This window comes from Lynx canadensis, chromosome B3 (genome assembly GCF_007474595.2).
Source record: "Lynx canadensis isolate LIC74 chromosome B3, mLynCan4.pri.v2, whole genome shotgun sequence".
Classification (NCBI taxonomy): Eukaryota; Metazoa; Chordata; class Mammalia; order Carnivora; family Felidae; genus Lynx; species Lynx canadensis.
Window position 1 is genome coordinate 134,855,420 of NC_044308.2, and position 22,305 is coordinate 134,877,724.

Sequence of the window (22,305 nt, forward strand, 5' to 3'; positions counted from 1 at the left end):
CGTGAACCTTGATTTTGGTTGATGTTTTTTGAAGGGGAGGGGATGGGCCTGGGATAACATCTAGGGAGAGAAATGGCCACAGGTAAAGTTCCAACGAGCTGGTGTGCTTTATCTTAGATTTTGTTCTGTGGTTCAGATGAATCTCCCATTTATGACAGGCTAAGAACTTCCTCAAACCTCACAGTGTTTGGTGGAAACTTAAGGAGCTAAGTAATTTTCCATAAGCTCACAAAGGAAAGCCAAGAATAAAATTCAGACCCTAGCGACTCTTCATTGGAAATGTTTTGACAGAAGCCAAGGACAAGAATAAGCCCAGAGCCTAGAAGGAATTAGGCAGACTTTTTTTGTTCTGAGATCTTAGGAAAGAGGGGTTGTATGTCCAAAGCATACCTGCCAATCATTCAACAGATGTTTAGTTAAGCACCTACTATGTGAGACCTCTGGAAAATACATTAAGCTTCCAGTTCCTTCCTTTCTACCTGCAATTTTGTTTAACCCTATTTTTAAATCCTTATTTACTTTGAGACAGTGCATGCACATGGGAGTTGGGCAGAGAGAGAGAGAGAGGGAGAGAGAGAATCCCAAGCAGGCTCCGTGCCGTCAGTACAGAGCCTGATGTGGGGCTCGATCCCGTGAACTGTGAGATCATGACCTGAGCTGAAATCAGGACTCGGAGGTTTAACCAACTGAGCCACCCACCCAGGCGCCCCTGCTTTACCCTGTTGTTTGAACTATAGCGACTAGTTGGGCTTGTTAAATGTGTAAGTGTCTATAAGGACCACATAATTCCTTGGCCAGTGCTCACTGAGGGACTGACTGATGTACAAGCAACTGTAGGAGGGGAGAAACCAATCTGTTTCCAGGAGGATCTCACTGTGCCTTCCCAAACAGGACTGATGAACTCAGCCCCTGTCTGTGCTGAATCCTGGCTAGATGCTTCTTGTTTTGAGGTCCCCTGGGGGAGAGGCAGGATTGTGCCAAAGAGAAAGATGGCCAAACGGGAAACCCCCAGGGGGTGGAGTGGGGAGACAGGGAGTGACCTAAGGATGCTGAGGGGGTGACGCTGACCTACAGCTGTGGGTTATCAAATGGTGAGAGTAGCCTGGCAGGTCCCTCTGCGAACTCTATGTACTTGTCCCTCTGACTCCTGGCCTCTGGCTTCTGCCTCATCCAGGGGACAGGAGGAACAGCTCCTCATTCTCCACTTCCCAGGCCCAGTTTGCCAAGGTCCAGTGTATCAGTCAGAATTCTCCAGAGAAAAAGAACCAGTAAGAGGCACATCCATACGCACACTCATAACAAGATTTAGGTCCAGGAAATTGGTTTATGTCATTACAGAGACTGGCAAGTCTGAAATCTGTAGGATGGGCAGGCAGGCTAGAAACTCTCAAAGCAAGAGCTGACGTTTCAGTCTTGAGGCAGAATTTTTGCTCGAAAGGCCTTCATCTGATGAGATGAAGCCCAGCCATGTTATCAGGGGCAATCTCCTTAAAGTCAGTTAGACGCTGGGTGGTAGATGTTAACCACATTCGCAAAACACCTTCATGGAAACACCTAGATTTGTGTTTGATTAAATGATTGGGTGCTGTAGCTGAGCCGGGTTGCCACATGAGATTAACCATCCCTTCCAGCACAGAGCTTGGCCCTGACCTCTGCACCAGGTAAAGGGAAGGGCCGTTCCAACCTCCCCCAGGTCCCTTACTGGTTAGCAGGGGGCCGGGACCCCTGCTCACTCTTAACTCATCCATCCTTGCCTAGGTCTGAGTGTTCTTGGGGGTCGTGCTCCGCACTTGTCTTTCCCCAGCAAGTATTCACTTACCTTGTTGAACTTGAGGCCGGCCAGGATAAGGGTATATTGAGTGTCTGTGTTAGAAATGATGAAGGTCTTTCCTGGCGTATCGACACAGGTTAATTTGAACTCTGTTAGCTAATTGGTATTAATATTTGCTCCAGGTAACTGAACTCCTAATGAGCAGAGTGACCATGAAATGTATCATCCAAACTGAGACACTTTTGAGAGGGAAGGGGCACCGTTAAGCATTCTGGACAGCAGATGTGAATCAGGATTGTCTTGAGAAAATTAGAGCATGTGAAAGACTTACTGATGGCCGTTGCTATGTTTTCTTAAGAGCTCTTTTATGGGGAGTTATTTTCTACGCCTGTGTTCCACAGATCGAGTTAATCAAGTCAACAATATGAGCACCGTTGTGGGTTGAACTGCATCCCCCAAAAAGAGATGTTGAAGTCCTGATATTCCTGAATGTGACTTTATTTGGAAATGGGGTCTTCACATAATTAGTCAGGATGAGGTCATGTGGGGGGGACATGCGGAGTGGGGGGGCATGTGGAGTGGGGGGGTGCATGCGGAGAAGGGGGCATGTGGAGTGTGGGGGGGTGCATGCAGAGAGGGGGGTGCATGTGGAGGGGGGTGCATGCAGAGGGGGGCATGTGGGGGGGCACATGCGGAGGGGGGGGCATGTGGAGTGGGGGGGCATGCAGAGTGGGGAGGGGCATGCAAGAGGAAGCCGTTTAGAATTCCTCCACCTGCTATAGCCGCTAGATTGGTTTTGGTATATTTCTTTCCGGTTGTTTTCATTCGCTTATTTGTGCATAGCTGCACGCAAACCACACGCGATCGTGTGTGTTTTTTCATTTATAATTAGTTTTATTTCCACATCCAATGTCTTTTCAATAACGCTTTGTCTAAATTTGTCATGAGGGCAAGGGCTCTGCCTCTCTTGTTCATGGATGCATTCCCAGGATACAGAGCCATGCTGGGGTGGGGTAGATGCCAGTAAATGTTCGTGGAGGGATCGGAGAAATGTGTCACAACTACATAACCATTTCCCTACTACTGGATGATTAGGGACTTCAGTGTTTTATCTTTAGAGGTAATGAGCATCTTCACATGTGTGGTCTTTCCCTTATATTTTGAATAACAGAATACAAGCCAGTGATGAGTTGGGTCAAAGAGAAGAAACACTTTCTGGTTCTTCATAGACAGTCAAGTGCTATTTTAGAGCTGAATTACCCAGATGTATCACTCTTGGCTCTGATGCTGTGTGTCCTTGGGTAAATTCCTTAACCTTTCTGTGCCCTAGTTTGCCCATCTGTAAAATGGAGCTGATGATAATATTTCACAGGCTTGTTCCAAGGATTACTTTTAATGTTTATTTATTTATTTTGAGAGAGAGTGAGCAAGCGCAGAGCCCAATGAGGGACTCGATCTTACGACGAGATCACGACCTGAGCCGAAATCAAGAGTCGGACACCTGACCAACTGAGCTACCCTGGTGCCCCTTGTTGTAAGGATTAAAAGGAATACTATGTGTCAGGTACTTAGAGGGCGTGGTACACAGTAAGCCCCATATACATACCTATTTGCTGTTTGTGGTTTATACATAAAACATCATATCATGCTAACAAAAAATTGCATCTGTGTCCCCCAAGTAGAAACAGTTCACCCTAATAATCACTGTCCTCTTGATATACTCAGTACCTCTTGTGTGGTGGCTGGTGAGTGGCTCAGAGTTTGGTGGTTGTAATGTGGATAAGAATCTCGGTTGCTGATGAACTTGAGATACGTTGTGTGCATTCTTTATCAGATCCTGTAGCAGAGGTGGGGGCGGAAGAGGGGTGAACGAATTGTCCCCATGGCACTATGAGACCGCCCAACCTACTGTGGGAGAAATACAGCCAGACACAGCCAGCGGCCCGTGGAATTATACAGATGAACAAAGTCCACCCAGATGAGAACACATCCCTGCTGTTCGCTCCGTGTACTGTAGCAAGGGGGTCCACTACCACTGCTTGCCCTTGGCAGAGACTCAGGCAGGTAGGGGGGTAGAAAAGCCTTATCATGAAAACAGGAGAGGCCTAGGGTGTGCCCTGGTGGGAGGTCATTGGCACGGGAGGCTGGCGGAGGGTGAACTAGAAGCAGGACATCTCATGCCATTGGTTTGGGGAGTATGTCTGTTTCCTAGGGCTGGTGTAACATTACCGCAAACTGGGTGACTTAAAACAATCAACGTATTGTGTCCTTGTTCTAGAGGCCAGAAGTCTGAGATCAAGGTGTCCGTAGGGTTGGTTCCTCCTGAAGGCTCTGGGGGGAATCTGTCTGCTGTCTCTGCTCTGGTTTCTGGTGGCCACATCCATCCTTGGTGTTCCTTGGCTGCTGGACACGTCACTGCGGTCTCTGAGTTCGTCACCACCTGCCTTCTCTGTGTCTTCGTGTGTCCTTTCCTCTTATGAGGACACCAGTCAGTGGATTTGGGGACCACCCTAATCCAGTATGACTTCATTTTTATTTAAATAATTGCATCGGCAAAGACCCTATGTTACAGACAAAATTATGTCTCCCCACCTCACTGCCCAGTCCGTATGTTGAAGCCCTAACCTCCATGTGACCGTATTTGGAGAGAGCACCTTGGTAGGTAATTAAGGTAACATGAGGTTATAAGGCTGGGGCCCTAATCCAATAGGACCGGTCCTTGGAAGAGGGAGAGATTCCAGAGCTCACAGTCTCTGCACGCACACAGAGGAGGCCACGTGAGGACACAGCAGGAAGACCACAGTCCCCAAGTCAGGAAGAGAAGCCTCACCAGACACCAACCCCGGGGGGCAACCCGATCTTGGATGTCCAGCCTCCAGAAGTGCGAGGAAACGAATTTCTGTTGTTGAAGCCCTCCAGCCGGTGGTATTTTGTTGCAGCAGCCCTCCCAGGATAACACACCTAATTTCTAAATAACGTGCCTGCTGGGCATGAGTTTTATTCAGTCTGTTACAGGGAGCATATTAGCTTTCTCTGGCCGGTCTTGAGTTGGTAGTGGCGACGAGCAGGAGGCTTGCTGACTGAGCCCTGACCGTCTGGGCCAGTCGTGGTTCTTTGGGCTTCCTGCAGGCACAGCAGTCCGAGTTTTGTGGTCCTGTGTGCCGTGGCCATTGTCTACTTATCTCTCTGGGCTCTTGGAGTTCTGTTGCTAACCAGCTGGGATGCTGGGTAAAGAAAGCCCTTGACCTCTCTGGACGTCAGTGTGCTTTTCTCCCCCTTAAAATGGGAAGTTAAGTGGTTCTTACGGACAGGATAAGGAAATTCAGCATCAGGCTAGGGACAGAGTTGGGGATGGCGGTGTTGGCTTAGAGAATGTCCCCCCGCCCCCAATTTTGATAAGCCCAATGCCCTGTCCTGGGTGAAGGACAACTGGGCCACGTAGCATCTGGAACCTCTTCCAGCCCTAAAATTCCGTGGCGGTTGCTCCTGGAGAGGGCGATCCTGCTGCTGGATCTTCCAATCAAATTTTTATTTTTGGTGGTGCTTAATCTCTTTTGGAATGTGCTGGGGAAAAAAAAAAAAGATAGGATTTTAAACTCCTTTTCAAGCTGGTTAGGCCAATGATTTAATTATTTTTGCTCCTGTTTGAGACATGAGGGTGATGATAAAACCTAGACATTCCAACTATTGCCCATGAAAGGTATAAAATTCTTAGCGAAGTTATTTTAAACCATAGAATTGGGGGAAAATCACGATTTTTTTTTTCTTTTTGCTTTTGGTTTCTGGCACTTGGGTGGTTTCTAAAACACACAAGTTGAAATGATGGAAGTTTGAAGCTATTTAAATTACTCTCCAGCCTTACGGTCTCACTTGCATAGTTTCAGAATAAACGTCAGGGCTTAGAACGTGGGGCTATTTTTAACTAAGGTAGAAAGCAGAGAGAGAATGGCGTGTTTTGAGGCAATTTTTTTCTGTTTTGAAAAATTCAATTCACAGTTTGTATTCCCTAAAGAGAATCGACTAATTGAAAGGTCGGGGAAGGATCAGCATTTAATGGAAGCACATCTCCGTCCAGCACTTTCCTTCTGGGCAAGGTCATGGTCCAGCATCCAAGCAGCACTTTGGAAGCCCAGAGCCGAGAAAGCAGGGCCAGCCAGCCTGTCTCCTAGATATCCTTGGGGCAGAGCTCGTTCTAGCAGCTCTCAGGTTTGTGTCCGAAGGGAGGTGGAAAGCCAGACACATATTCACTCCGTGGACGTGTCCTGAACACCCACCTCGTGCCAGGATCCAACAGCTCACAGGCTTGAGCGGTGAAGCCGGAGCAGAGCCAGTGTGGGAGGGCAGGTGGCTTGAGAAGACGAGAGATTGTCCGGGCCACACCATGCGGGTTTGGGCATTTATCCTAAGAGCAATTGGAAACCACGGAAGGGTTTCAGGCCATATGCGCATGTGGAGGAACTGGTCTGGCTCTGTGTGGAACACAGAAAGGGGCACATCGGGAGAGGTTGGTGGAGACGGAGAGGTGGGTGAACTCAAGCTGGTTAGGAAGTAAGATGGCCAGGACCTTAAGGAGCATTGGCTAAAAGAGGGCAGAGTGTGGAGCACCTGGATGGCTCAGTCGGTTAGGTATCCAACTCTGGATCTCAACTCAGGTCATGGTCCCAGGGTCATGAGATGGAGCCCTGTGTCAGGCTCTGCGTTGACATTGCACAGCCTGCTTGGGATTCATTCATTCATTCATTCATTCATTCATTCATTCTCTCTCTCTGTCGAAATAAATAAACTTGAAAAAAATAGTAGGACAGAGTGTCAGTCAGTGTTCAGTACAGGAAATAGAAGCCATTCTCCATATTTTTAAACAGAAAGGAATTCAGGGAATTATGTGTTTACAAAGTTGCAAGAGAGGCTAAAGGAACAGGAGTTGGAAGTGGGATGATCAAGTTCAAAGACATCCTGTGGGGGAATACGGAAGTGGGTGCTGTTGCCAGGAGAGCCTCTCAACACATGGGCTTTATAACCTTGGTCGCCGGCGGAAGAACCCCTCTGTGTCTTTTCTTCCCTCTGAGCCCCCTGGCTTGGCAGAACCTGCTTCTCCTTCTGAACGCTTAGCTTCAAGGTCGTCCAGACTCCACAGGACAGGAAATAGGGCCGGTATGTGTGAACGTGTGACTATGCAGTGCACAGCCTGTGCGCTGTCTAGCGTCCCTGACAGGAAGGTGCGTGGAAGGAAGTTGAAATGGAAGCTGGGTGCCCTTGGCCCTGTCCACCCATCACAGGGCGTGGGGGAGGAGGAGGTCATCAGGGACAGCGCCGGGATTTCTTGCGTGCAGAGCAACATGGATGGTGGGCCACTCACCGGGGACGGTTTAAGGTACTTATAGGACGGCTAAGGTGTGATGACCGGTTGGCACCTGGGTATGTTGGTCTTGAGCTCAGCAAAGGTTGGGATTTGGGAGATGTCTGCAGAGATTAGGAATTCAAGGCCAAGGCCACCTGGGGAAAGTGCGTAGATGGAGAAGAGGGCTTGGGCAGAGCCCTGAGAACCACAGTATTTGGGGTCCCACAAAGGAGGGGCTTCTGAAGGACACTGTGCAAGCGGGGGGGGGGTGTCAAAGAAACGAAGTGAGAGCATCGTGTGAAGGTGGGATCACACAGCAATGTGGGTGGATCCTGGTACATTTTGCCAAGTAAAAGAAGCAAGACCAGAAGGGGTGAAAGAAGCCAAAAGAAAGGCTGCATGTTGTATGATTCCACTGACAGAACATTCTAGGAAAGGCAGTCTATGGGAAAAGGAGACACCAGTAGCTGCCAGGAGTTGGGGTGCAGAGGAGGGTTTGACTACAAAAAGGCAGCACGAGGGAATTTGGGGGATGATGGAACTCTGCTGTCTCGGGGCGTGGTGGTGGATGTCCCAAGACCCGTAGAAATGCACGCCCCGAAGAATGAATTCTGTGTGTAATGTGGGTGGGTGGATAGATCATTCATATGTTCATACATCATAAGTAGGGCGTGGTCAGTTTTATTAAACGTTTCAAGTATGTTGAGAAAGATGAGTGATGGGTTTCCGTAGACCCATGGAGTGACGGACAAGACCTCTGCACGGGCGGCTCGCAGACTGTCATCGGAATGGACCTGTAACGTGTGTGGTGCTGTTTTTAGGAATGTGACTTCTGGCTGTGGTCCTCAGAGCTTGCAGGGGTACGGAGCCTGTCCTTGGGTAAAGGAGACTCGAGTTCTGAGATGTGCACCTGTTGCGGGCAGAATGCTCTGATGGAGAGACTGGTGTCGGTTGGGCTCCCGGCCTGTGTCCCCCTGTCCTCGCTTGTGCCAAACCTTGGTTGCGTGACCACAGGCGCCTCGTTTAGCTTTTCAGAACCTCTATTTTGTCATCAAGAAAATGGGGATGACGGTCTTCTCAGGACTGATGTGACAGATGAGAGGGCTTTGAGAAGTTTGTAACGCAGCCTTCGAGACTTGATGTGGGCGCCACTCTCTCCATGGGCTTGTGTTCCCCCTCCCCCCTCGCGTCAGTAACCCCCTCCCCAACCCTGGCTTGGTTCGCTCCCCGTCATTCTTGCAAGCTTCTCGTCATCTCTCAGTCTTTCGTCTACTTGTCTAACTTGCACCAGCCCCTCAAGCGCACGTCTGGGATGCTCGTAGTAAATGCTTGTGTCCCGCACACAGTAAATGCTCAAGAAATTCATATTGGGCTCTTTCAGGAGCAGGGCGTCTGCCATCTTGATAACCTACCGCTTTCTGGATAACTTTGCCTTTCTTTGAAGGTCCAATCACGCTCCAGGATGAAAAAATGCCAGGCCTGCGGATGCTCACAGATGCATCGGGATCCCGTCTGCCCATGCCCAGAAGGCCTGACATCTACCGAGGGTGCTCGGCAAATGCTTGAACAAATTAATACGTTTTGAAAACTAGCAGCACTGTTGGCAAAAGTACGGAGCCTTGAAGGGGTAACATGAACTCAGGGTTCCTGAAATAGAATGGCATTATCCATGTGAGCTTGTCCACAGAGAAAGTCAAGTGTGCCTAGGGGTCTCATTTATAAGGTGTTAGGTCGCTGGTGGTGGAGGGAGGGTGGCAGAGGCTTTTGTCCCCAGGGGTCTTAAAGTTTTCCCTCCGATGTTCAGGAAGGCACCTGGCAGGAAAGACCTCTCCCCAGCTCCCACCCGCCCTGGACCCAGCGGAGTGTGGGCAGACTAGAAGGTTCACGCCCGAGGTGTAATGTAAGGAGAGGGGTGTGTTCAGAACCTAGAGTGATGGAGAAGCCGGCTCTGGGCACCCAAGTTCAAAGGAAAGAATCCTAAAAGGGAGGTGGGCAGTGGTTGCTGGGTCTCCGGCAGCTTTCCCTCCCTTCCTCTCGCCCCGGGCTCCCCCAACCCCCGTCTGCAGGTGTCAGGGTACTGGGATCATCCCTGGTTTCCTGAGCTCAGCTCCACCTGAAGGCAGATCTTTTCCCCCACACCCACCGCTGTCGGATTTCTGCAGCTTAAAGGCTTAGGCATGGCCTCAAAAGCCGCATGCACCTGCCCTCTTGATTCCTCCGTCCTCCCTGGTGGGGATTTGAGCAGACGGGGCGGCTCGGCCCCTTGCAGACATTGCAAGCATCGCCGCACCCTTGAACGTGGCCCAGGGTCTCCTGATCCCAGCAAGGCCAGGAGAGGAGTTTTTCTCAGGAAGCCAGGATTAAGTAGCAGCAGCATCCAGACCCTGATGTGGCCGGGTCTGATCTCCGCGGTCTCTTGCTCTTCCCCACTAAGCTGGTTTTGTCTTCCCTTTTGCTTTCACAAACCCAAGGCTCGTTGTCTGGAACGGGGGTGGGGGCAGACTTGCATCAAGTGTGGAGTCTGTAAGGTAACCGTTCTGAATGACACGGAGTGCCGGAGTGCCGTGCAGAGTTGCCTGCATCCCTTAACCCTTACCGCAGCCGGTGGGCATGGCGATAACCACTTACAGATGAGGGGACAATCCCTGAGGTGTTAAGCAACTTGCCAAGGTCATGAGAGTAATAGGAGAGGGGCAGAGGCCTTTCCTGAAACCTGTCATCTGCTTCTAAAGACAGGGCCCTGAGCAGGTGCATAGGCTGTCTGTGGTTTAAAGTTCCTGCTGTTCGCGATGGAGGTGGGACGGACAGGTACCTGCTGTGCCTGCTCCGTGGTCTGCTGCCCAGACGCCAGTTTCTAGAAGCTTCGATTCCTGAACTGAGAAGTGGACTGGTCCCAGCTACCAGCTGCCGACTGGGGAGGGCAGGGTGGCCATCTGCCCGCTCCTAACCACATAGTAGCAGTGAGCGTTCCACCACTTTGTGTGGCAGCAGATGGCTCCTGAAGAAATAGAGGGACGAACACAGCCGGGGCCCCACAAGCCTGTGGGCAGTTGCATCAGAACTCCCATTCAGGTCTTCCAACCCCCTTTACAGTGGGATCTCCGTCTGGGTTAGAGGCAGCCCTTAATCCTAGACAAGGAGCTCAGGGTCCCGCTGTGCATCCTGGCTTATGTGGCTGGGGTCCCCAAGCTGCTCACTGCCCCCTCTGAGCCTCATCTGGAAAACAGGGACCTTCATGGCTACAGGGCCTGCCTCATGAGTTCATCGTGTGTCCAGAAGACTTGGGTGGGTGCAGAGGGCAATGGGTCATTAGCAGCTGGTAGGTGTGCTGGTTACACCATCTTTGCTGGCAAAATTAAGGCATGGATGGCATGTTCCCCCCCCCCCCCCCCAGCCCTCCAGCCTACGCAGGGGGTCGCAGAGCAAGAGGCTGTGGCTGAACCAATAGAAGCCTGTTCCTACCAAGGACAAAGCCATTTATAATCCATATCTCCCCCTTCCCGGAGCCCAGCTGATACATCCTCACGGCAGAAAGGCGCATTACTTCATTCTAATTTTCAAAGAATTCCCAGGATTGAATAAATCACCAGCTCTCTGAACACAGATTTGGAGAATCAGGAACAGTGTCGAATGTTCGGTGCAGAAATGTCCATTGATCTGCACCAAAATATCCTAGGCTGTTACGTTTCTCCTGGAAACAAGGCCCTGGCCGCAGGAATGCTGAGCCCCTTCCTTTATAATTATCATCTCTGAGCCGACAGACCTTGAAGCAGACCCCTGCCATTGAAATGACAGCAGCAGTTTTATTAAAGAATTTAGATTACAGAAGGAAAAATACCCCAGAGAAGAGAAAGAATCCATCTTTCATTAAATGCTGCTTGTTTTAAAGTGGGAACATTTTCTGGGTGTCTGGGGAGCTGATGTTTTCCATGTCTTGTGGGAGAATCTGGTCTTAAAAAACAGAAGATTTTCCATATAAGGGAGAAGTCATCATTTTCAGAGCTTAGGGCCAAATTATATTTCCAGAGAAGAGATTTTTGTCCTAGAGAGTATATTTACAAGCATTTATTGAGCACCCGCTATGAACCAGGTGTCATTCTAAGTGTTCAAGGGGTCTGTAAGGGTAATGAAAGCATTCTAATAGGATAAGAGAATATGGGTTGTTAGTAGTTTACTATTTTTTATTCAGTTGACTTTAATTTTTTTAATGTTTATTTTTTTAATTTTTTTACATGTTTATTTTTGAGACAGAGAGAGACAGAGCATGAACGGCGGGGGAGGGTCAGAGAGAGAAGGAGACACAGAATGTGAAGCAGGCTCCAGGCTCTGAGCTGTCAGCACAGAGCCCAATGCAGGGCTCGAACTCACAGACCGTGAGATCATGACCTGGGCCGAAGTCAGATGCTTAACCGACTGAGCCACCCAGGCTCCCCTAATGTTTATTTTTTTTTTTTAGATTTTTTTTTTCAACGTTTTTTATTTATTTTGGGACAGAGAGAGACAGAGCATGAACGGGGGAGGGGCAGAGAGAGAGGGAGACACAGAATCGGAAGCAGGCTCCAGGCTCCGAGCCATCAGCCCAGAGCCTGACGCGGGGCTCGAACTCACGGACCGCGAGATCGTGACCTGGCTGAAGTCGGACGCTTAACCGACTGCGCCACCCAGGCGCCCCTCCTAATGTTTATTTTTGAGAGAGACAGAGACTGAGCACGAGTGGGGAAGGGCAGAGAGAGAATCCGAAATAAGCTCCAGGCTCTGAGCTGGACACAGAGCGTGAACTCACGGACCGTGAGGTCTTGAACTGAGCCCAAGTCGGATGCTTAACCAACTGAGCCGCACCCCCCACCCCCAGCACCCTTATTCAGTTGACTGTTAAAGCGTTTTGGGAATTTGCTGTGTGCCAGGCCTGGCTAAGGCCCTGAGAATGTAATACGGGGCAGTGTGGAGCCCTGCCTTCCCGGAGCTTCCAGTCTAGCTGGATGTGATGGAGACGTGGGGGTGTGGGAGTGTCTGACAGAAGACTTGTAGAAATGACATTCACAATGTAGTTATCCATTGGTCATCTTGAATGGGCAGGTGGGGTGAGAAGGAATTATTCCTTAATTATCTGTGAACTTTCTGAGGCCCAAGAAGCAAACGAGTGGCCCAGATCCCTTGGGAATGTCAAGGGTGATACCCCAAAGCCAAGTGCTTGGTTTCTGATGCAGAAGGCTCTGCACATCACAGGGCCACCTACCACCATCCAAGGATGATGAGAGCCTGTAACAGGAGTGGTGGTACCCACCCCAGCAAGGTATTCTTGGGGACAAAGGAGGGGCTATGACCTGGTACCCAATGATCCAAGATGGCGGTATGCCAGTGGAAGCACCTGGTGGCTGAGGGGTCCAGGGGATGAGGGGACAGGGGCCAATGCTCTCAGACCTCATCCCTACCTTGCTACACCTCAGCCTGGGGTCATGCCCCAAGACTTACCTGGAGCCTCACTCCCACTGATGATTTTCCCTGTGTGTGTGGCTCCACAGAGAGAGTCCACAGCATGGGGGAGGGGGGCGGGCGGGGACAGGGGGTTTGTCCTGCCAGCACTGCCATCCCCAACCCAGCCGATGTCACCTGACCTCTTTGGGATCTTGGCTTCCCCATTTGGAGTGACAGATCCGTCATGGGTGGTCGGAGAGGTGGAGAAGAGGGACCAGTGAGCTTTGGACAAGCCGAAAGGGCTTTGCAGGAGAACACGTGTCCCTGAACTCTGGGGGGCAGGCCGGGGACCAGAAATGACTCCAGAGTGAGGGAATAAGCCTGCTTCTCAATTCTGATCTGACTGTGGCAACGGGTGATCTCCCAGAATCCTGGGACAGCAAGTTTGAAGTTTGCCACAGTAACAGCTTTATTTAATTTATTTAACTCACATACCGTACAATCCATCTATTTAAAGTTACACACTTGAGTGGCTCTTAAGCATATTCATAATTATGCAAGCATCACCACAATTTTAGAACACTTTCATTAACCCAGATAGAAACCCTGCCCACCTTACCTGTTACCCCCCAAGCCCTCATACCTCCCAGTCCTAATCAACCACAAATCTACCAAATAGATTTACGTATTCCGGCCATTTTATATTAATGGAATCTTACAACATGTGGTCTTGTGCGACTGGCTTCTTTCACGTGGCATACCATTTCCAGGGTTCTTCCAGTTTCTTCCATCATCTATCAGTACTTCCTTTCTTTTCTTTTTAAAGTTTTTTTATTGTTTATTATTTATTTTTGAGAGAGAGAGACAGCACAAGTGGGAGAGGGGCAGAGAGAGAGGGAGACACAGAATGACAAGCAGGCCCCAGGCTCCGAGATGTCAGCACAGGGCCCGGCGCGGGGCTCAAACCCACAAACCGTGAGATCGTGACCTGAGCCGAAGTCGGACGCTTAACCGACGGAGCCACCTAGGTGCCCCTTTGCTTCCTTCCTTTTTAGTGCCAAATACTGTTCCATTGGATGGACCACGCTTTATTTATCCGTTCATTCACTGGTGGCTCTTTGGGGTGTTTCCACTTCGAGGCGATCATGAATCACACTGCCATGAGCACTCGTGTGCAAGTTTTGTGTGGACGTGTTTTCCTTTGGGCAGATACTTGGGAGTCGACTCCCTGGGGCCCGTGGCAACTCTTCAGTCTAACGTTTTGAGGACCTGCCAGACTGTTTCCCCACAGTGCTGTCCCATTTTACTCTCCCACCAGCAGTTACCAGGGCTCCGGTATCCCCACGTCCTTGCCCGCATTTGTCGTTATTTGTCTTTGCCATCCTCGTGGGCGGGAAGTGTTTCCTACGTCAGAAAACTGCGAGGGCTGTGGTAAGCTTGATCACCTCGAGTTTCTAAGATGTCTGTGGATAATTCGTGTTCAGCAACGTTTACTGGAGAGCACAGGTCAGCCGGCTGGCCCCCTCCCTTGGGGCGGTTCCCGGCCCGACAGACTCTGCAGTTCCAGACTCAGACTGCAAGGGCGGCCGTCCCATCGGGAGGCCCACTGAGACTAACACTCTGTCCCCTTGTCTTGCAGCGATTCATGAGTTCCCCACAGACCTGTTCTCCAATAAGGAGCGACAGCACGGAGCCGTCCTGCTGCACATCCTCGGAGTAAGTGGCCGCGTGGGGGGGAGGGGCTGGGATGTTCCTAAACCTCCGGCAGGTGACGCCTGTGTGCAGAGCACAGCAGAGCCCTGGCGTGCCAAAGATGTCCCACCCTTGGAAGCGCCCCGCGAGGAGAACGGATCCTGGACCCATTTTAACCCTCCCCGCCAGAAAAAAGAAAAGAAGATGAAAAGAAATCTTAAAGATCTCAGGTGGCTTGCTCGGGGTTGCACAGCAAGTGACCCCGAAGTCCCGTCTTCCTGTGCCCCATCTTCTGCTTTTATAAAAAGGGAGTGACAGCCTCTTTCCCAGACGTTGTGAGCACGCGTGCATGTGAGTCAAGAAGCGCCCTGTAGGCGTCTTTTGGGATGAGCACTGGCTGTTTTATGGAAACTAATTTGACAATAAATTTCATATAATAAAAAAAAATAAAGTCACTAAATTCAAAAAAAAAAAAAAAAGCGCCCTATACATGATTGCTGGGATTCCCCGCCCCCCCCCCCCCAATTTCACCACCCTGCCATAAATCTATAATTGAAAACTTTGGCGCACTTCTCCAATTCCCCTCTGTATTTAGATGCGCCTTGGTGACAAGTGGTGGCGTTCAAACAACAATTCCAAGAGGAACAGCGGGTCCAAACCTAAGTCACAGGTCAAAGTCAGCTCTCCTGTGACGGGAGTAGGCGAACTACAGCCTGCAGCCGCTGCCCATGTTTGTAAATAAAGTTTTCTCGGGGCACAGCCATTCCTGTCATTTCTGGACTATCTGTGGCTGCTAAACCCCACCCAGTATATTGAATGACAGTCCTGGGTATTTCTGTGACAGTTATTATCTTCCCACTTCCCCTGGCTCTCCTGCACCCTCCCCTTTCACTGAAAGGGTGTGGGTTTGGCAAATTAGTCCCGTAGTTCTGGTGCTCTGCCCCATGAACGTCTTGGCATTGCTGACACAAAGCCTTTTCTCCTGAACCTGAGAACACCTCGGGAATTTTGCAGAAACCCTGGAGAGCAGACATTCCCAAACTGTGGCTGGAGGGCCCAATCCAGCCCACCTCCTGTTTTTGTGAATCAAGTTTTATTGGAACTCAGCCCTACCCACTCCGTGTACTCTTCTAACGCAGCAGAGTCATTGCGGTGGAGACTGCGTGGCCTGTCAATACGAAAATATTCGCCGTTTAAGAAAAACTTTGCTAAAAAAAAAAAACAAACAAAACTTTGCTGACCCCTTCTTTAGAGCAAGAAAAGGCTCAAGCTTTGGAGCCAGTTGTCGTCTGCGACACTAGGAAGCTTCTCAGAATTTCCTGGCCTGGGCAGTGTGGTGCCTTCTTGGCCTCCTTTTCTCTTGAGTGTTTCTGAGGGAATCAAGAGAGCTGGGGTCCCACAGATCACCCTTTGCCTGGGAGATGATGTTGGGGAGAATTTATGGGGGGGTGGGCGGTGAATTCAAGTCCATATCCTGAGATTTTTATAGAAGAGTCTCTCTTCTTGACCCATACCCCCGGTATTTGTTTCTTTTTGCTTTCCCCCCAAAGATAATTAGGTCCAGGGACAGCATACCTGGGCTCCAGGAGATAAGGCCTTGGAGGCCTTGGCCACAGCCGATCTTCCAGTTGATTTAATCACCATTAATCAGTGTGCTACTTCAGCAACTTCACAGTTGTTTTTGCTGAAGCAGCCCGGCCTTTCCCATTTTTGTGAATAGAGCATCCATATCACTTTGTCTTTGAAGAAAGAAATGCTTCCCTTAGCATTTAGCATAAAGTCCCACCTGTCCACGGACTCTCTGGTCCTTGCCTTTCCCTCCAACCTCACATCCTCTGTTTTCCATCTCCGTCTCACTGTGTTCTACCTGCATCAGTGACCTTGCTGTTCCTCAGGTGCACCAAGCATACTCCTGCCCCAGGACCTTTGCACTTGCCTTTCCCCAACAGTTAGACTTTGTCTCTTTGTCCCCCGCTAAGGTAAGTTACAGGAGGCAGAGGCATTTCCTGGCGGATTCACCATGTATCCCTGATGCCTGGAATAGTGCCTGGCCCATAGGATAGGCTCAGGGAAACCATGTCGGATGGGCAGGGCAGGGAGGGGTTCTGTATATAAAACCGTGTGAAAACTGTCAATCTGTTCTCACTCTGCCATTAAACAGATGAAGAAACGGAGACCTGGAGATGTGACTTATCCAAAGTCACATGACAGCTAAGTCCCAGAATCAGCATTAGAATCTGGACTTTTTGTGCCTTGAACCCCCCAGTGTGAGTGGCTTGTGTCTTTGAACCTCTGCCAACATTAGGTAGCATCCCAGGTACCGCTGGCTCTCAAATTGCCACTTGTTTCGGCAGGGGGTGGCCAGCTGGTAAGAAGAAAATGGTGCCTTCAGCAAAAATGAAGGGGGAAAATTGGGATAATTATTATTTCAAACTCTTAAAAGGGTGATTCTAAATGCTCTCCTTGGCCCTAAGGGTGAGATCTTGCATTTCGAGACCATACTCTAGTGCCAGGGAGACAGCTGGTGCTTTAAGAGCAGAGGAAAGAGCCCAAGGCCGTGTGGCCTGAGCTTTTGGCCCCTTTGCCGCCCAGCATATTATTTCCCCTCCTTGGGCTCAGTTTCCCCATCTGCTCGTGAGAGGATTGAGGGAGCCAGCCTCTGTGGTGCTAGAATCTTCCTCTGTGTGTGCCTCCGCCTTGGCAGGCTGGCTCTGGGCATGACGGATGCCCAGCCATGCCTCCTTGGCGGTAGGTGCCTTCGCTGACGATCCCCCATTTCCTTCTCAGGCTCTGTACATGTTCTACGCCTTGGCCATAGTGTGTGATGACTTCTTCGTTCCGTCTCTAGAGAAGATCTGCGAGGTACGCAGGAGGGACTTGGGATCCCTCAGCAAAGCCGGGGTGCGGGTGGAGGGCTGGGGCGACCAAGGACACGGGACGCGTCAGGGCCAGACTGAGTGGGGAGCACTCTGGTGGTGAAGATGGTCAGGCCAAACGCTTAGTGTGGCCCCAGCAAAGCCTGGCTTTGGAACGCCCAGAGGAGAGTCGGTGGGCGGGGGGGTGTCTTCTCCCAGATTTGGCAGAAGAGGCGTGCGGTCATCACCCAGAGCCTCTGGCTTCATGGCGAGCTGTTGGCCGTGAAGCCAAGCCTGTCTGGTTAGGGAGCATTTCTCGTACCAAGCTGCAGGTGGCAGGCACCAGGTAGGGATCTGTGTCTTTGGGGGAGATGCAGAGGCAGAGCGAGGAAGGCCCTTTGTTCCAAGTTCACAGGCTGACGTTTTTCCCTTTAAGTATTTGTGAAGGTTTGGTTTTCTTGTCTCTTGCCTCACACGTAAAAACTCCAGTGCTGGGGCGCCTGGCTGGCTCAGTCGGGAGAGCATGTGACTCTTGATCTCGGGGCTGTGGGTTCAAGCCCCATGTTGGGTGTAGTTATTGCTTAAAAATAAAATCTTACAAAGAAATTTGTTTTTAAAGGATTTTTTTTTTCAACGTTTATTTATTTTTGGGACAGAGAGAGACAGAGCATGAACGGGGGGGGGGGGGGGCAGAGAGAGAGGGAGACACAGAATCCGAAGCAGGCTCCAGGCTCTGAGCCATCAGCCCAGAGCCCGACGCGGGGCTCGAACTCACGGACCGCGAGATCGTGACCTGGCTGAAGTCGGACGCTTAACCGACTGCGCCACCCAGGCGCCCCAAGAAATTTGTTTTTAAGTCTCCTGTGTCTCTCAGCTCTGCCTTACTCTTGGCTTCCAGCCAGGGAAGGAGAATTACCTCTGTTTGCAGCACCTACTATGTGCAGGTGACTCTGGGCTTTGGCTCACTTCGTCCGTGTGAGATCTCCCAGCTACTTGAGGCCGCCTTGTTGTTGTGACATTGGCAGCCGGGGGACACAGCTTGTTAGGACAGGTGCTTCCCTGCTGCTCGGCACGGAATGGGGACTTTTTGACTTGGGCCTCCTGAAGAGGGAGTGGCCTGGCAGGGGTGTGCAAAGGCCTCCCCTCCCCCCGCCCCCCCTTGCTCACCACTCCACTTCTCACCCCGCTCGGAACGAGCCACAGGTCAGTAAGCGACTTGAGCCAGAGAAGGAGCATAAGGAGAGAATCCGGAAATGGCCGCCGGGGGTGTCGGGGTGGGAGGCCTCGCCTCAGGGCCCCTGGAGCAGTGTGCTGGGTGTAAACCACCTGCTGCTTCCTCGGAGGAGGCCCTCGGGAAAGCCAGTCAGCTGGGCCTTACAGAGTGTGCACTCTGGGCACTCACTAATGCGAGAGCTTGGGGACCCCAGCAATGGGGGGGTGTCCTCTGCCATTTTGGGGGTGGCAGAAGCCTGTGGAAGATGGGTGACCAATGGCACAGGACCATGTGCCGTGGAGGTGCCCCTCAAGGTTGCCTGTCTTTGTAAGGACACAGAGGTGGGTGAGCGGGATGGCCTTGGCCCTATAGGCAAAAACCAACGGAAGGGGCTTGTAAGAGCCATCAAAGGACCGAAGAGCCCAAAGGAGGGAGGGAATGTCTCTTTCGGGGAGAAGCCTAGGAGGGCTTCGTGGAGGAAGTGGTATTTGGTCCAGACTTCCGAAGTGGGAAGGATTTCTCCAAGCAGAGAGGGCAGGGAAGGGTGTTCCAGGAGACAAAGGCAGAACAGTTTGTATTCTGCTAGAAGATACTGGAGATGCTCTGATGGCAGAACATCTTCTGTGGAACCTTCCTGTCTGACAAGGTTAGGGTGGCCGGGTTTCCACCCGGGTAGGTCAGTATTGTGCCACGCCCCAGCTTCTGTCAAGCCCAGAGCTCTGACCCCTCTGAGGGACCCCTTCTATAGAAGGTCAGCAAGGTCAGCAGGGAGGTTGTGCCAGACTCTGTGTTCCTCAGGGACTCCAGAGCCCCGGGCTGACCAGGGTGCTTTGGAAGGTGGATGCCAGAGGAGACCCAGCCCTGCCCAGAGGCCTTCTGAGTACCACAGGGTGGGCACCTTCAAGGTGGTGTTCAGGCAGGGGCGCCCCGACGGCTCAGTCAGTTAAGCGTCTGGCTCTTGATTCAGGCTCAGGCCACGATCTCACAGTTTGTAAATTCGAGCCCTGCATCGGGCCCCGTGCTAACAGTATGGAGCCTGCTTGGGATTCTGTCTCTCCCTCTCTGCCCCTCCCCTACTTGCTCTCTCTCACCCAGATAAGTAAAAATAAACTTAAAAAAAAAAAAAAGGTGCTGTTCGGGGAGACCCAGGATCTCGGTGGTTTCTCCTGGCATCGAAAGTCCCTGGCACCACATTCCCAGTCAGAGGATGGGCTTCTGTGGCCGGAGCACGGCCTTGCCAAGCAAAGTGAGTCTCAACAGGGCTCCAGCCCCGCCTCATTCTCCCTTATCCCTGGGAGTAGGGTACCTGGGTGTTTGTCTCAGCGGCCAGCCGGGCATCGGGCCTGCCACGGCGAAGGCCTTCTGGAATGCAAGAGCCAAGCTGTGTGTCTGGGGCCTCCGGGTTCCACGGCCCCGATGCGTCGCAGTCCGCATGGTACCCAAGGTCTGTGTGGGCATCGGAGGTGGCTCCCCATTGAGCACCGCTGTGTACCAGCCTCTCTCTTAGGCACTGGCGATCCGTGGGTGAAAAAGACCGACCGTGCCCTCATCGGCCAGTGGGGCAGGGAAGCTCACAGACCTCAGACCCTCGCTGTGTGATTTGTGTTTCATTAATGGGAGGACCGGAACCTCCCACCTGTCCTGGGTGTTGTACCTGGAAAGGCTTCATCAAGGAGACCTCGTTCAGGGGCTTTGGGGAACGAGCGGAAACTGACAGAAGAAGGGGACGGGGGCCTCTGGGTTGAGCGGCCAGCAGAGTAGCAGGAGACGTGTGTGCTCAGGGTGCAGGGTGCTCGACTCTGGCAACAGCACCGCTTTCCCACGCTTTCTGCGGCTGCCAGAGTATCGGGGGACTGTCTGCTCTCCCCGCCTCACAGCCTGAATGTCCGCGGTCGCTTCTGTTTCAGAAACTCCATCTGAGTGAAGATGTGGCCGGAGCCACCTTCATGGCCGCGGGAAGCTCGACGCCCGAGCTGTTTGCCTCTGTTATTGGTAAGAAATCCCACCAGCTGGGGACGTGGGATCTTAGAGAGAGTCCCGGTCTGGGGCCGTGACCAGTGAGGGCATTCGTCAGCTCCGAGCCTCTGTTTTCTCATCTGTAAGACGGGAGAGCCAGGGAGACAGAAAGTAAACTCGTGGTTCCCCGGGGCATGTGGTGGAGCAAAGGGCTGATGGGTACAAGGTTTCTTTTGGGGGGTGACGAAGGTGTTCTAAAATCAGATTGTGTGCTGGCTGCACCATTCTGGAACTCTACCAAAACGCTGGGTCTTACGCTTTGAATGGGTGGGTTTTATGGCATGTGAATTATTTCTCAATAAAGCTGTTAAAAGGGAAAAAAGGCGGGGGGGGGTGGAGGAGTGGAGTAGGTGGTCCCTCGGGACACCTCCTCCTCTCTGGTTTGGCCGTTGTCAGCATCATGGGCGTCCTAGAACCAGTCCCTCAGTCCATGGGGTTGGGGACAAGGGCCTCGCAGCAGCCTGGGTCTGAGGAAGTGTACGCACAAGAGGATTTCTGCCTTTCCCTTCCAGGCGTGTTCATCACCCACGGAGACGTTGGGGTTGGGACCATTGTGGGCTCTGCGGTGTTTAACATCCTGTGTATCATTGGAGTCTGTGGATTATTTGCGGGGCAGGTCAGTGTTTTTCTCCCTTTATAGAGTGACATAAGGGACAGCAGTGGGGGGACCCGAGGCCTCACCTTAGTTGTGCCCTTAATTGCCCGAGGCTGCAGGCAAGTTGGCTTCCCCCTCCGAGCCCAGGTCCTCATGTGTACAAGTGGCCTCTGACGTTCCTTGCACATCCAGCCTCAGTGCATCTGAGAGCAGGGACGGGGTCTGCTCCCTTGGCCAGCCCAAGGGTGAGCATTCATTCAACAGCAGGACATCTTTGAGAGGCGCCTCCTGTAACCCTGACCCTGAGCTAGATTCTGGAAATATCTGAAGTCTGCTTTGGCCTCCTTGGCAAGGAGCATGACATTGGCCTGCGGTTGGTACCCCATCAGCATCTCCCCGGTCCTCAGGGCCATGTGGGCGTTAGACTCAACCCCAGAGAGTTGGGCTCATGATTAGGCCCTGCCTGGCCAATGGAGGTAGAGATGGGCAGCTAGTTACTACCAGGAGGTTCCAGAACCACAGGGGAAGCAAGTGCCTCTGGCCTCTGCCTTGACCCTGGGCTTCTGCTGTGAAGCCTGAGATGTCTGTTACCTTGGAGGAACAGAGGGCAGCTTTGCCTTCACTTACAAACATTCCATGCTTTCTGTTCTGTTCCCCACGTATAATGAAAAATACAGGGTGGCCTTGAGCAGCCAGGAAGGATGGGTTTCGGGTAGCACAGTTAGGAGTTGCTCCCTGGGCATGTCCCTGCACCTGTGGGGGTCTGGGGGTGGTGAGAAAGCCACCCTCACACCACCGCCCCCATCTCTCCAGCCACTAGCCGCTGACGGCCCTTTGCTTGGCAGGTGGTCCGTCTGACATGGTGGGCCGTGTGCCGAGACTCCGTGTACTACACCCTCTCTGTCATCGTGCTCATTGCCGTGAGTTTCCTTCCTGCCCCTGTGCAGGCACATGACCCCTGCCCATCTCTGTCCCTGGCACTATAACCAGAGGACCCAGGGCACCCCAACTGTGGGCTGTGCTGACCATTCACTGTAGTCAAAGTGACCAGTCCCCTCCCCGCTGTGCCTCCCTTGCCTGAAAGCCTCCTACCTGACACCTTGGTGATGGAGCACATCCCGGGCCCACCTTGGATACGAAAAGGCCTTGGAAAAGTCAGAGCGTGGTCACACGGTCCACACAGTTAAGTTCAAGCCCTTCGCTCATCGGGCCCTCGGATCCTCACGCAGCGCCGGGTTTCCTGAGAATCAGAGTTTCTGGGTTCACAGCTCACTGCAGAGCAGGAAGGAGAGAAGCAGGCTGGGGGCAGGCAGAGTGGGAAGCCGGGGCACCAGGGAGAAAAGCCGGAAGAGCTGGAACAGTGATTTCTAGAGTCTGGTAGCGTGGAAAGCAAGGGGCGATATCCCCGCA

General features: G+C 51.9%; 1 protein-coding gene and 1 non-coding gene across 3 annotated transcripts in view; both read left to right on the forward strand.

Annotated features, from left to right (window-relative positions):
* The window catches only part of SLC24A4 (solute carrier family 24 member 4), a 170,153-nt gene that overhangs the window by 94,952 nt on the left and 52,896 nt on the right, over positions 1–22,305 (forward strand). For both annotated transcript variants that reach the window (XM_030319822.1, XM_030319823.1), the window contains exons 3-7: positions 14,164–14,240; positions 17,004–17,078; positions 20,192–20,276; positions 20,813–20,916; positions 21,741–21,815. In XM_030319822.1, the coding sequence (XP_030175682.1) occupies positions 14,164–14,240; positions 17,004–17,078; positions 20,192–20,276; positions 20,813–20,916; positions 21,741–21,815 (416 nt within the window). The remainder of the gene's footprint in view (positions 1–14,163; positions 14,241–17,003; positions 17,079–20,191; positions 20,277–20,812; positions 20,917–21,740; positions 21,816–22,305) is intronic.
* Positions 17,570–17,642, forward strand: TRNAK-CUU. Its single transcript has one exon. It is a non-coding gene; the product is annotated as a tRNA-Lys (tRNA).